This window comes from Dipteris shenzhenensis, chromosome 18 (genome assembly GCF_047967505.1).
Source record: "Dipteris shenzhenensis isolate YYH24624 ecotype China chromosome 18, Dip_SZ_1.0, whole genome shotgun sequence".
In the NCBI taxonomy this organism is placed as follows: domain Eukaryota; kingdom Viridiplantae; phylum Streptophyta; class Polypodiopsida; order Gleicheniales; family Dipteridaceae; genus Dipteris; species Dipteris shenzhenensis.
In genome coordinates this window covers 38,237,879-38,252,737 of record NC_141613.1, presented here as the reverse complement: position 1 = coordinate 38,252,737, position 14,859 = coordinate 38,237,879, and the positions used below count along the sequence as shown (strand labels likewise).

At 46.8% G+C, this 14,859-nt stretch overlaps 2 protein-coding genes across 5 annotated transcripts in view; one reads left to right on the top strand and one right to left on the bottom strand.

The window, feature by feature from the left end:
* LOC147891199 (uncharacterized) overlaps nt 1-13,452 on the top strand; it is a 94,221-nt gene extending 80,769 nt beyond the window's left edge. For 2 of the 4 annotated variants that reach the window (XM_087389261.1, XM_087389258.1), the window contains exon 18: nt 13,156-13,452. The gene's annotated coding sequence lies outside the window, so the exon portion shown is untranslated. Of the gene's footprint in view, nt 1-10,310; nt 10,398-13,138 lie in introns of those variants that run through there. The other 2 variants (XM_087389259.1, XM_087389260.1) reach the window with 2 other exon arrangements.
* On the bottom strand, nt 2,682-4,455 carry LOC147891200 (uncharacterized). The gene is made up of 5 exons (XM_087389178.1): nt 4,258-4,455; nt 3,532-3,894; nt 3,037-3,359; nt 2,921-2,978; nt 2,682-2,705 (listed from the first exon to the last, which is right to left on the bottom strand). The coding sequence occupies exons 1-5, from the start codon at nt 4,453-4,455 to the stop codon at nt 2,682-2,684; spliced, it is 966 nt and encodes a 321-aa protein (XP_087245304.1).
* Nucleotides 13,453-14,859: the final 1,407 nt, after the last annotated feature.

Below are 14,859 nucleotides of genomic sequence, written 5' to 3'. Positions count from 1 at the left end.
CCCACGAACTGTGAGAGCAAATCGTGGGCATGAAGGTGGAGCAGACATTTGATCACGAACAACAGCAGCAGTAAAACGGCCTGACTTCAGCTCGAGCAGTCAGGGCATTGGGGCAGAATGCTGCTGCAAAAGATTGCGCAGATCAGGGGCGGAAGGAGGAGAGCTGAGAGGCGGCTGCAGCAATGGGCAGAACTGAAGTGGCCATCAGGAATCTTGGGATAGAGACTGCGGGCAGAACTGGAACGGCCTGCTAGACAGCAACGTGGAGATGGCGACGTGCGAGTCGATGGCCACGGCCAGCTTCATGCTCGCCGTGTGACTTTTTGTCGCTTATCCAAGACACGTCTCCGGATCTATGCACCTTTCTCTTACAGCTTGACGAGCGGTGGACAAGGCTTTACGCAATAGGCCATGCATTCATTGTTGTCGACTACCTCTCTAGCAGTCGATGTCTGAAGTAGTTCGCCTCTGTAGGTGCCGGCAACAATGGTGACATCAGGATTAGAAGCTCATGCAGGGCGTGGCAGAGACATACGGCAATGTTATCGTAGAGACATGGCAGGAAAATTGTGTAGCATGATGGGCAAAACTAGAAGAATAGCTGCGTGATCTTCACAGAGTAGTGCGCAGTCTTCAAGAAGAACACAGAGCAAAACAGGGCGAACGGCATGAGGGTATAGGGAAGGAAGATGGAAGGCTAGGAATTGTGCGTGATGAGGCAAGGCTCAGCCAGGGAAGACCTCCTCTGTTACCAACTGTTGAAAATGGGGAGAGGGTGAGAGACACACAATCACATGTTAGAGACAAGAGCTGAGGCACGAATTGATGTTGATAGATTGTGTAATCATAGCAAATACATGGCCTCATTTATAGGCTGGGCAAGCCTTATCTTCCCACACTGACACCTCATAGATGAGGTCACACACAAGAGAATCTAGATCCTATAATCTAGGGGAGGAATCACACCTACCACATGAGGTGGCACAAGTGGCCTCAAGACTCTTCACACTCACACAACTGTAGGACACTCCTAGGACTCTAGGACCACACACACTAGGACTTCGATAGTTCCAACACTCCTGCTGCTCTCTAATCTATTGTGGTAGGGTCTCCTTGTGTCGCGCATCTCAAGTAGATATAGGCCAATGCAGACCTGGTCTTGGAAGTGGATCAATCGCTAGAGTGGATCGAAGCCGCTCCCCTCCTGGTGGAGGCAATGGTATCGTCCCCTGATCTCGTAATACGCTGGGCAGGCACATAGGAATTGTTCCTCTGCTCAGTCACTCCTACTGTGCAAAGCATGCATATCCATTGCTCCTTGGGTATGCTTGATGCTCCCCCTTGTCTCGATCCTCCACTGATGAGATGAAACGCGCATCTGGCCAATGGCAATCTTCATTGCATGTGAGCCTCCCCTGTCCTCGAGATACTGCGGTTTGATGACAACTCCCTCCTCCGATACTCTCAGGAAGTGGTCGCGGTAGAACTGGGACTTGGTGGGGAGCTCCTGGTCCCCCCCAAGCTCGAGACATATGGAGCTGAAGGAGATCTAAGGGTATGATACGATTGATCTCATCTCGTGGGATCGATTCAGGGGGTCCAACCATGCTGTGCTGAGAAGGGGGGAGCTTGTCCATCTGAATACCGTGCTTGGTAAACCATGTGGATATCCATGCATACCATGTGTCTGCTCCACTCTTTGTTGGTCGCCTGGATGGCTCCAAGGCCAGTCTCGGTAGTCTCCATCGAGGCAAGTCCCAAACTTTGTGGATGAAAAGTCACTGTCTGAAAGATGGGATCAATCTGTAGGGGAGTCATGGTAAACTTTGTCTGGTACAGTCTCATGTGGAACTGAGGGCTTACTCCGAATCATCCTAGACCCCATGGTCACCTGTAGGCGCTCAAATTTCCTCCATTTGATCGTCAGTTAGTCACACCCCTAGAAGGGTGCTGCATACATGGCCGTCGTTTGCATTAGTGTGTCGAAGAGCCAGCTCTTTGTTGGTGGGTCTTGAAAGTGTGCCTGGAACATAGTTAGGGGAAACGGAAACGGGGAACAGAACGTTTCGGGATTTCTGGGAGGGCTGAAACGGGGAAATGCCACGTCAGCAAGGGAGGTTTAGAAAAGGGAGTTTTGAGATGAGAACACACACATTTAGAATGCTACAGCCTACAGCCTACCTGTAACTTAAAATATAGTGCATAATACTTACCACATGGCACAATGCCACTTAGAAGTTAGAACAAGTTACAAATTTTAACTTAGAACTTGGAGCTTAGAAGTTAACTTAGCAGTGAGCAATACATATTACAAATATAATATAAATGACAAATCTGAAATCAATGAGAAAAGCTGAAGATTGACAAGTTACAAAATGCCAAAGGCAATATAATATATGATTCATATATGTATTATGTCTCATTGTCAAGAGTCAAGACTCAAGACTCAAGAGTCAAAAGTACAAAATTCAGATTCCCAAAAGCCTAGGCTCTAAGCCTTAAGGCCAACCGCTACATCACTGATGATATGATCCTTCTAGAATCTAGATAGCTCAGCTGCTCAAGAGTCCTCCTACTCCTCCTCCTCCACTGCCATCTCCTCATCGTCGTCGTCATCGTCCTCCCCCTCCTCATCATCATCAGTGAGGGTGTCATCAGGCTTATGAAAACCAATGAACTTGTCATGAGTGTACTCCTGTCTCACCCTGTTAAGCAAACGCAAGTTTGCATTAACAAAGACAAGATCGTTCGCCTTGTGTGCTTTGAGACGGTTCCTCTTCTTTGTATGGATGTGGGCAAAGCTGCTCCACATGCGCTCACAAGAGGAGGAGCTACAACCCTGGCTGAGAATCCAAATGGCAAGCGATTGCAGCTGTGGGGAATCAGCTCCATAATCCTCCCACCATGTAACAGACCCAACTCGAAATCTGAAATTTGAAAGATCATAAAATTCAGATATATGGCAAAGCTCATGAAATCTGAAAATTATGAATCATTAAATAGTAAAATTTAAGAATTTAAATGAGTTAGGATTACCTGTCATGCTGGGCATTTGGCCATCCAAATATGCCCTCCTTATTGCAGTAATTGGTGAGCTGGTCCTTCACTGTCCGGCGAGCCTCTGGCATTTGCACCATCTTCTGAAGAGTGAGGTTCCAACCATGGACCACCTCTGCATCACTTTGTTGTGTAGTTGCCTTGTGTTGAAACTCTGGGTCCAACACAAATGGAGCCGCATGAATGGGAGAGTAGTACTGATTCCACCTAGTCACAGCCAAGTCCTCCAGCTCTTTCAACCTGTGGGGATCTTTCTCTAACACTCTGATATTTTCTATCATACGATCCATCCCCTCATATACCTTGCCAATAAAAGACATGTCTCCATCAAAACAAGACAATCGGCTTACACAAGTCATACAAGTGTAATGCATCAGCCCAAAATTCATCGCTGCCTATGCACAAATCGTACACCAATATCCCAAGAGCATGCTTTGAAGTGGGCCATGCATCCCACTGTGGGCTTGCCACAACCTGCTTAAGAGCAGGTCTCATTTCAATGAGTCTGTGAAGCATCATATAATTGTATGCAAACCTTGTCTCTGCATACTTCAAAAGCTCCTTCCTTGCATAGGTGCGATACAAAGAGAGAGAAAAATGATGGCGTGTAATGAACCCAACTATCTCTCTTTCATTATCAATTACAATTTTTACCCAAGGTAATTTGCCAATGTCTTTCAACAAATTATTCAAACAATGGGCAACACAAGAACTCCATTGAATATGGGGGTACCTTTGTTTCAATAATGCACCTGCAACCCTATTGGTATTTTCACCATTTGAAACCAACTGCACAACATTAGACGGGCCCACATACTCCACTGCATCTGCCCACATCTGCATCAAAACATTTGCTGTTTTTTGTTGTACTCTGCACTCTATGGAGTGTTTTCCAAATTGACAGGCTTCACATACCTTATGCATTTCTGCAACCTTGAACTTAGGGAATCCTACAACAATATTTTGGGCTTGCATTAATTTAAGAAGTCGTACATTAACATGACCAATGCGTTTATGCCAGATATCAATATCTGCAACTACACTGGCCATTTTTGTCATCACCTTGTCTACTAGAGGATGCATAATTGCCTTGCTACAATTTTCCAATCATGATGTCATTCTTCTTCTGCTGTAGTCATCAATAAAAGTGATAAAATAATGATAGCCTCCAATAGATGCAGCTTTAGTAGTGCAATATGCCAAAATACCCTCTAGTGATCGACTACGTACATCACTCCAGCCATCTGCTTCCAAAGTGACCCCATACTTATGCCATTTCTCCTTAACAGGCTGAATGGCCTCATTAACTGCCTTCACCTCATCCTCTAGAAGCTTTCCCCTCAATGCATCAAAAGTGGGAGGGGTGTATGTGGGCCCAAAGGCTGTAATTTCAGTCATCATCTCCTTGAAATAATTAGACCGTGCCACATTGAAACTAATCCCATTCGAGTAAAAGAAACGGGCCAAGGCTGCATCTACCTGTGCCTTTTGATTAGCCTTCTCCTTGTGAAGTTTTCGTCCAAGTTGCGGCCTGCTGGTATTGTGATAATTCTTTCTATCTTAAATGGTGCGTTGCCCTATCAGCTAGATTTAGATTTAGATGCTCGTTGAGGAGAGACTAAAATGAAAATGTTTAGACTTCACAAGCAGTTGTAGCTTGAATGAAGAGATTTTGGACTACCTTTTGATTAGCCTTCTCCTTTAGTGCTAGCCTTCATCATGGCTGAGTCTGCCCTTCACCTCCGGAGTGCCGACAGAAACTCAGTACGAAGACTTTGTATAAATGGATGCTCAAGTATGTGTGGGTGTGTGGATTTGTATGTGTGAGAGCGTATTTTTATACTATGGTCTACACCCACTGTTGGGCGCTGATGACGTCAGTGGGGATGTCATAGTAGCTAGTCCCTGCTATGCATGATGGAGTTTATGGTTTTCAACCTTGTGAGTGACTCTCATGAGATTGAAACTGCACTATGTTGTGTTTTTAGAGGATGAGTTTGGGAATGTTCCTGGATTCATCTAGGTATATGCTTCTGCCGTATTAGCGGACATGCAAATTTCACCTTGTGAAGTTTTCGTCCAAGTTGCGGCCTGCTGGTATTGTGATAATTCTTTCTATCTTAAATGGTGTGTTGCCCTATCAGCTAGATTTAGATTTAGATGCTCGTTGAGGAGAGACTAAAATGAAAATGTTTAGACTTCACAAGCAGTTGTAGCTTGAATGAAGAGATTTTGGACTACCTTTTGATTAGCCTTCTCCTTTAGTGCTAGCCTTCATCATGGCTGAGTCTGCCCTTCACCTCCGGAGTGCCGACAGAAACTCAGTACGAAGACTTTGTATAAATGGATGCTCAAGTATGTGTGGGTGTGTGGATTTGTATGTGTGAGAGCATATTTTTATACTATGGTCTACACACACTGTTGGGCGCTGATGACGTCAGTGGGGATGTCATAGTAGCTAGTCCCTGCTATGCATGATGGAGTTTATGGTTTTCAACCTTGTGAGTGACTCTCATGAGATTGAAACTGCACTATGTTGTGTTTTTAGAGGATGAGTTTGGGAATGTTCCTGGATTCATCTAGGTATATCTACCTGTGCCTTCCTTTGTGTATGCCATGCAGTATAAAGGGTGCTTTGCCTTCGTGTAGGTGGGAGAGGTGAAGGAGATGCAGTAGGAGTAGAACCTGTAGCTCCAAGAACATGTGCACTCCCAGAAGATGAAATTGTAGTAGCAGCAATAGAGGGAAGAGGACTCCTTTTTGCAGTAGCCATATGAGCACCTGAAGTAGTTCCTCCACCGGTGGATGCAATAGTCCTACCATTCTTCGTGGAAGGAAATGCCTCGACCTCTCGTGCCAACCTTGCTTTCTCTTACTCGGATATTTCATTGCATATTGTAATCCCCTCTCCCTTGATGCCAAGAAGATGGGCCTTCACCCTATTAGGAATCCCACCTCTTTTCAATCCACAAAGCCTGCACATGAACTTGCGAGTGCCTCCTTTCTTGGAGTCGTAGGCACCCAGGAGATCGACTTGACTCCACCAAAAATCTGATTGGGTGAATTCTACCTCGGAATGAGACTCAGGGGTAGGGTGTCTTGAAGCCATGGAAGCTTGTTGCTTGAAAGGGGGGCTGAAACTGCAAAGAGAGCCAAGGGTTGAAAGAGAGGGCTGAAACTTGAAAGTGGGGCCTGAAAGAGGAGGGAACAGAAGGCTGAAAGAGGGGGCTGAAGGAGGGCTGGAGGGGAGTAGATGATAATGGAGGGCTGAAGCAGGCTGCAGAAGGGAAAGGAGAGGAAAGGAGTGAATGGGGCTGAAGGAGGGCTGGAAAACCTTGAGGATGGAGAGAGCATGTACTATGAGGCTGAAGGAGTGGAAGGAGGCCAAAATCGAAAGCAAAAAGACAAAAAACGGGGCTGGCGGCGGATTTCGCGTGATTTTGGAGACCTAGCAGCCTGTCTTGTCTGAAACGTCGCGTTTCAGGGCTCTGAAACGCGTTTCAGACTGGCTGAAACGTTTCAGCCAGCCGTTTCAGGGTCCTGAAACGCGTTTCAGGAAACGGGGCTTTTCTGAAACGGCATTTCAGGCCTGGCTGGGCTCTGAAACACGTTTCAACGTAACTGTGGCGTGGAAGCACTGTCTCTGTAGTTGGGCGAAAGCACCATGTCCTCGTGTGGGTCGTGGGTGGGTTGCATGGGTCTTCGTGAAAAAGGGTCCTGTGAAGATTACTCCCAAATATGTGTAGGACTGCACTATCTCCACTGGCTCATCACGATAGGTGAAATTGAGTCGATGAGTCACTGCATGTGAGGTTTGAAGATCATAAGCTTGGTCTTCCCAAGGTTGATTTTCAAGTCTCTCTCTCTGCAAAACACCTCTAAGAACTCCAGATGTCTCTGCAGCCCTTCTGCTGAGGATGACATGAGGACCATGTCATCAGCACATGAGGACCATGTCATCAGCGTAAAGCAATATCTGTATCATGAGGTCACCTAGTAGGGAGCCCTCGCCTCCTAGGCGAACTATGAAAGATGTTTTCTTATCAATGTAGAGTTTGAAGAGGGTCGGTGAGAGTGGACAGCCGTGCTTCATTCCAATCGTGCTCTCGACCTAGTCCGATAGACCGCCTGGGGTACGTACTCTACCTCTGACTGGCTCATATTAGCTCACCACACCCCAAATTAGCGTCTCTGGGATATGCATCCCCTGTAGTCTCGTGATCATGGGGAACGCGGGACCGTGTCACCTTGCAAAAGTTTACAAAGCATGTGTAGACTTCTGGTGTCTGGATCTCGCCTCCTCAATGATAGCTCTCAGAGTGAATATGTGATCTAAGGTAGAATGTTGCCTCCGGAATCCTGCCTGTTGTAGTTCTTGTTGCACCCGAGCCTCTGTATGACTACGGAGCTCCCTCTCTAGAAGCGATCCTTAGATCTTGGCCAGAGTATGAGCCATCATGAGGGTGCGGTAATTCCCAGTCTCCATAGGGTCACCAGCTTTGTGTATCGGTACAATAGTGGTGGTGCTCCAAGCGGGTGGAAGCCATCTGGTTGAACATGTGTGCTAGGACTTGAGCTAAGACCTCTTGCCCATGCACAAAGTGCTCAGTTCGTAGACCCCCATGATCCTGTGCTTTTCGACGAAGTGCAGCCCGCACATTGTGTGTGGTAAACAAGTGACAAGTGGTGGGCCTGGGCATATCTGATGTGCTAAGGTTTGCTCCCGTATGAGATAGGCTCTCGCCTCTTTGGACTCCGTATCCAACCAAAGGATTTGAGGCATCTCCCCATCTCGGACTCGCGTGGATCTGGTTGTTGGAAAGGATCTGGTGGTAGCGTGATGTACCACTGAGACAAGGGCGTCCGAGGCACGTGCGAGGTCTATGTCATCGTCAAGTAGGGCTGGGAGTGCTCTAGCTAAGTGACTCACGTACACTGGGTTGAGGGCATGGTCAAAGTGGATCTAGACACGTGCAAGTGTGATGAGGGCTCTCCCTGTGGGTGGCATAGTAGCAGAGACATGGAAGGCCAGGTATTAGTTGTCAGCTCTGAGTGGGGGCGGGGGTACAATGAAATCGTGTGTTCGTGAGACAAAGGCTAGGGGCCTAGTAGGTAGTCCATGGTACTTGCCCACCGCCATGTGGGAAACAGGTTAGTCCTCCAGACAATGGCCATCTCTGAAGACCATTATAGATGATCAAGTCATGGACTGCCCCCACATCAAGTAGATGTCGCCCATTACCTGTCACCTATGGGGCATCTGCAAAGTGTCTCAGTATCCCTAGCTCAAACAGGTTAGTCCTCTAGACAATGGCCATCTCTAAAGACCATTATAGATGATCAAGTCATGGACTACCCCCACATCAAGTAGATGTTGCCCATTACCTGTCACCTTTGGGGCATCTACAAAGTGTCTCGGTACCCCTAGTTCAGTTGCATCTAGCTCTAGGACTATGTGGGGATCTCTGTCATCTGTGAGGTCAAGCAGAACCACTTGCTTGTCTCTTGTCCGTGCATTGAAGCCTCCTATCAGGAAGGTGTCTCCTTGTCTAGAGAACTCTGTGATGTCATCATGGATCGTCTCATATGGGATGTGTCCCTTTGCGGCCTTCTCATGCATAGGAAGACGTATTTGGAGGAAAGTAGCATATTGCCATAAAGATAGGTTGGGCATCCGAGAGCTGAAAGCGTATCCACATGTGTCGTGCATGCTACTCTCGTTGTACTATAGATATGAGTGGCCTCAGGTGTGATTTGAAGAGGACAGCTAACCCCTAGAGCCTCGCACTCCACTCTCTCTCCTCAACTCCCTCCTATGAGCTGACTCCCATGTATATCATGTCACCGTGGGCAGCCCTCTTTCTGGGTTCTCATGCATCCTAGTGTAAAAGATAATGTCCCTATCACTGTATGTTTCCAGGAAGCCTCCTGGATCGGACCATAATGTGCCATTACAATTCCCTACAGCTATTGTCACTCCAGTGTGTACTCATCCCATGGGCTCGACACCGTCATATTAATCTCCCTCTTCCTTCTCTTCCTTATGTCCTCTCTCTTGGATGATCACTCTACCATCCCTGTTTCTCTTGCCCTTTTCCCTGCTTCTCTTGCTGCCATTACTCGTACCATGCCTTCCCTTTGATGCTCTTGTAACTTGTTGTAGGAGGGTGAGGTCATCATCTGGATAGATTCTGGTCCCTTTCAGAGTCGCTCTTGTGCTCATGAAAGTCTTCCTGTCCATGGCTGTCCTGAACCTCAACACTAGTGGCTTTGTAGGTGCTTCAGGTTTGCCTACCCTCCAGGCTGTCTTGCATGTGAGATTGATCCCCATTTTTGTGAAGAGTACCTGGGCATCTGCCATCGGTGTGTTGCCCAATGGTAAACCCCTCACCAGGACATTTAATACCTTGCTGGCCCTTCTCTTTTTTTCCTCAAGTGCCTCTGAGATAATTCTTTCTTTGGGGCTGTTGTGCCGTTTTTGACCACATCCTTCCATTCCAACATCTTGGCTTCCCCTTTGCTGATTTGTTGCTTCAGTTCAGCTTGTGTGCCTTGCATTGTTTCTTGCGTGGCTGCAATCTCCTTCTTGAGAGACACATTCTCTGTTTTTAGCTCTTCCATTTCTTTGCAGGTGCCTTCCGGGGTCATTTTCATATCTCTCATTTGCTGTACTTCAAACTCCAATGCATTTACTCTGTCTTGGAGCTTGTTTTTTTCAGATATTAATTCAGCCTTTTCCTTTTCCCATTCTTTTTTTTGGGTATTTTCTTTTCTCCACTCTTGCATTTTCCCTCCATGTTTTTTTACATCAGCTAGTGTCTTGTCTACATGTGTCTTCTCCGCAAAAAGAGGGCTACATTTGTAGACTCTAAGTTGTTGATTTTGTCAATTAGTGCAAGACATATCTTTTGGAGGCTGGTGAGGACACTAGATGTAGTATTTGGAGTTGTCCCTGCTGCGTAAGCTGTCATGGCATTTTCAAGTGCTTCCTTTCCCCAAATGTCCTCTACACATGCTCGTGTAGGCATTGTGCAAAATCACTATTTGTCCCTGTATGTTTGAAGAACTGTAAAAGCGCAGAAATAAAGAGATTCCTCACATGTTTACTGCCCTGGGTGATCTTCAAGCATGTTGGTGATTCTTCCCTGTCCTTCTGTTTTTTTAAAAGTGTTGCATTGTGTGGATTTGCTGTCGGGGTCTTACCTTCTGCACTTCCTTGATTCGGTACTTGTCTTTTATTGATTGTTTTGCAGGTCTGGAGCTGGCTGGCTGGAGTCGGGGTGCAAAGGGGGCTGATGGCCACCTCTTGGTTCGGTGGTGAGCTTGGAGTAGCACCGGGATGGTGTCACAGCCCACCCGGTCTAGGGAGGTGAGGTGCAGGCCCGTGTGGCCCTGTGTTGGTCATTTGTGGCCTGTGCAGATCCTTCGTGGGCCAGGCGCCGTAGTTGGCGCAGTCCCGACGGCCTGGTATCAGCAGAACAGCCCATGGGGGGGCTAGGGGGAAGCCCACGGGCTTGAGGGCCGCGCGACAGCAAAAACCGCCCACGCGGGGCTAGGAGCCTAGAAGCGCAACAGTAGCCCGCGGGCTTGAGGGGCATTGCACGCGTGGGGCTAGGGGGAGTAGGATAGGGGCTGACGGGTGTGGGTGGGGGTGGACGGAGGGAGCAGATGGGCGTCAATGGAGAGGACTGGCTCATGGGCCTATTATACAAAAATAAATAAATAAATAAATAATAAGAGAGAGAGAGAGAGAGAGAGAGAGGGCGCTAAGGGATGGGGCCACCAAAGCAAGCATTTAGATTCCACACCCAAAGGTGATGTTTGGGACGAAAATGTCCACTATCTCTACGGGAGAATACACATAGGACTGTCCATCTAGTTTCCACACCCAATAGTGATGTGTGGGACGAGAATGTCCGCACTGTCTCTACGGGAGAATACACATAGGACTGTCCATGTAAGAACCAAAAAACCAAACCAAAACATAACCATAGGAAGGGGAGGAAGCCTCCCATCAGTGGGGATATCGGTCATCTGACCATCTGAGTGATAGAATCTATGTACGTACGGAACCTATTTATGTCTAGGGGACCAACTCTGCAGGTTGGCTAAAATTAAAAGGGATGATTGTTGGCTAAGACAAAAAAATACATGTAAAAGTTGATACAAGTACAGGCCATCATGGGCTGGTACAAGATACAACAAGACCCTTGCAATATGCTAGCATAGTTACAATCAAACGTTTGGAGATTGCAAACATTTGAACTAAAGTCCAAATCTGTGGGGGCAGTTTTTACCACGCCAATATTTATGATGCTTCATACAACCAGGACACAATTCACAAGGGTCCAAGGAGCTCTAGCATAACTAGAGAGGCAGTTGTAAGTGCTTTCATGCACATTTTCAAGATCTAACAACAAAGGGGTGGCTATTTGATACCTGCCTGCTGAGACCGACAGCCATGTATGCAGCACCTTTCTGGGGCAGTGATCTCTCGGCAACTGAGTGGAGGAGATTTGAAAGGCTACAGGTGATTATGGGATCCATGATGATTCAGAGTAAGCAGTCCCTCATTCGATAGTACAAGCTGAGTTTTCTATGATGCCACTTCAGACAGAGGCCATCTTTCAGGTATTGATGTATTTGCACCGAGTATGAGCTATGCCTAGTTGGAGACTACCGAGATTGGAGTCATCTATGAGACTAGGGGATAGAGTCGTCCATATGGCTTGGTATGTACATGTATCACAAAGGGTCTTTAGCCAGGGTATCAGGATAACCTGACTTCTACCTTTTTAATACAATCTAGATGCTCCCTCTCCCGAGATACCACAAGATGAGATCAATGGTATCATATGGGTAGATCTCGTCCAGCTTCATTCGACATGGATTTGGGAGGGAACAAGGAGTTCTCCCCCCCCCCCCCCCCAAAAGCTCCAGCTCTATCAAGATCACTCTCTGAGGGTATCAGAGATGGAGTCATTGTCCAGCCTAGATACTTGGAGGATCGAGGTGACCTACATGCAATAACAATTGTCATTGGAAAATTGCAGGTATTGTCCCATTGAGGCAAGGAGTGTAGCAAGCATACCAAGAAAGCAGAGGATATACAGACTATGCACATTGGGGGAGGTGGAGACAAAGGAGCATTTAATGCGTAGATTCCCGGTATACTACATGGGGATGATATCATAGTCTCTTTCAAGAGGCCCCAAGCCCCCTCCCTCCCTCCCTACTGCTGCTGCTGCATCGGGATCTGCTGCTGCTGCATTGCGAGCTGCACCACCTGTGCCGGGAGCTGCTGCTGCATCGGGAACTGCACCACCTGTGCCTGGCCATGGAGGCCCCCCCGTGAGCTTCACTGCCTCAACCACGCCACAGCATGGCCTGCTGCCTGAACCGCACCAGCGCGGGATAGTTCTCCAGGACCCCTCCCCCTTGCACATACAGCAGGGCTGCTCTCAGCCCCCATGCTGCCTGCCAGCCCCTTGACGTGCGGGGGGGGGGGGAAGGGGGGGGGGGGAGAGAGACAGAGAGAGAGAAAGAGAGAGCTTGTCAGGGAGAAACATTTTTAGGTGAATTTGTTATTTGTTTAGCTTGTGTAGAGTGTGCGATTGTAATGGCTATCAGCCATGTTCTTCTTTTCCCGGATCCAAAGGTTGACAATGTCATGGTTGCATGAGCTATATTAACTTTCATTCTTGCTGACATGCATGTTTTTATCAGTATGAGCACTCAAGTGTGGGAATGTGACTGTATGGGTTGGGTGTCTACATGCGTGTGTGCGTACGTGTGTGTGGGGGTTCCTCCCCCCCCCCCCCCCCCCCCCCCGGGGCACATTTTTGCGGGGTGGGTGTGTGTGTGGGGGGAAAGGGGGTGGGGAGGTTGCTTTTGAGGCATTTGTGCATATGCACTCGTGTGTAATTCACCGAAGATCTAGACCTTGCCTTTGTAATAAACTTCCCATATTGCTTGGTTCTTCTTGTTGGTGCTGTCTAAGGAGGTTTTATTCCCTTGAACATATCAATCTTCATCTGAAAAGCGGATGCAAGAATTGGAGTTGCAACTTACTCTTCTATAGTTTTTCTTGTGTGACAGGTCAAAGCGAAGGCTGAGGCGGCGACGGAGGATTCTGTACAGTAGAAGAGATTTGAGTTGAATATGTTACTTGGAGCTTTTAAAGATCTGTAACACTGGCTGTATAATATAGAAAGCCACCTATTCAGTCCCTGAACATTTTTGCATCTGTAAGGAGCCATTGAATTTGTGGCGGCTTGCTGAGTGCAAGCAGTTGAGTCATAAAAGGGATCAAAGGAGACTGTAAAAAGTCCTCTATTTTTTGTAAGCCTGAGAATAATAACTATGTACAAGTAATACAATTTGTAGTACTCACTGTTGTCATCCTCTCTGGCGTGTCATTGATTTTGTATATTGTTCATAAAATACTTGGCTATGGGAGCCAATGTTCCTACCTGTCCAGTTATTCTGACCTCTCTCTCTCTCTCTCTCTGGTTGGAGTTGGAGGCGGGGCTTGGGTGTGAGTGTGTTATCTTTGGTTATGCTCTCACCATCGTCCTGGGGATCTCGCTGTCGCTTTCGCAGGAGTATGTCATATCATTTCTATATGAACAAATTGCAAGTCCACCCTGAGAGAAAAGCACCTGTTTTCAGGTTTCCATAAAATAGTTTCTGACTTGATGATACACTTCAACGATCGAGTCATATTAGTGCTTACATTTGAAATGTATCCTTGTTTTAAAGGAAAATCTATTCAACTGCTCATGTTGGACTAAGGCAGGACAATATACCTCTATTCATTCAATTTCAGCGTAATATAAGGTAGGCTGATGCCCAAGTGAAGCAGACTACATACAGCATTGAGAATACTATAGAAGAAGCTGTACCAAGCACAATTGAATTAGCATTTGGTCAGGGAGCATGAGATGACTGTAAAGATAACACACTTGCATCACCCTCTCTATTGCATTGTAGCAATCAGGTCACGTAGATTGGAGGACAAAAAGCAATGCTGAAGAGTTGAAATAAGAGGGCCACGTAAATCAGGTCACGTAGATTGGAGGACTCTGCCCCTAGATAGCTACAAAAAGCAATGCTGAAGAGTTGAAATAAGAGGGCCACGTAAAAGGTCCATTGTACACCTCGTAAAAGGTCCATTGTACACACTAGACTGAATTTTTGGGTTTGTGAAGTTGGATTTTGTGTAACTAATAAGGACTCCCATTCTTGCAAAATAGCTTACTTTATAAACATTGCTCAAAAGATTCAGCTTATAAACTTGAGGCCGTTGGCTATCTCGGGGTAGAAGGGGAACACCAAGGCATGCATCATCTTTCAACTGTCATAGAAGATCGGAAATAAGGAAAGATATCCACTAAAGAGTGCTCATACAGTTGAATGGTATAAGCACGATCCAACTCCTCGAGAGCCCAATAGCGATACCAGGAGAAGAGGTGATCATAGTCTCGCATAGCAGCATGTCTGCCAAACAGCCAAAGCTGCTTGCCAAACGAAATCTTGAGACAACGAGCACAGAGACCCATCATCAGTTCGAAAAGAAAATCACGAGATAGACGCGCGCATGCATGCTTAGAGAAAATCAAATGACATATCATGATATCATACATGGAGATGGTATGCAGAACTAATCTAGAGAAAGGAATGCAATTAATAAAGATCTCAGCTGGTTGTGTTTTATATGGGGTGAAGAGTCAGACTCCACCCTATGGATTTTCATGCTTATTGCCTAGTCAAAGGATGATTTTGTTAGGCATTTTTTGATTT

What these genes read in the sequence shown, in the direction of transcription:
- LOC147891200 (XM_087389178.1), bottom strand. Translation starts at nt 4,455, where the DNA reads ATGACTGAAATTACAGCCTTTGGGCCCACATACACCCCTCCCACTTTT. An exon ending in GATCACTAGAGGGTATTTTG is followed by an intron (nt 3,895 to 4,257) that starts GCATATTGCACT and finishes GTTTTGATGCAG; the next exon opens with ATGTGGGCAGATGCAGTGGA. An exon ending in TGAGACCTGCTCTTAAGCAG is followed by an intron (nt 3,360 to 3,531) that starts GTTGTGGCAAGC and finishes TTTATTGGCAAG; the next exon opens with GTATATGAGGGGATGGATCG.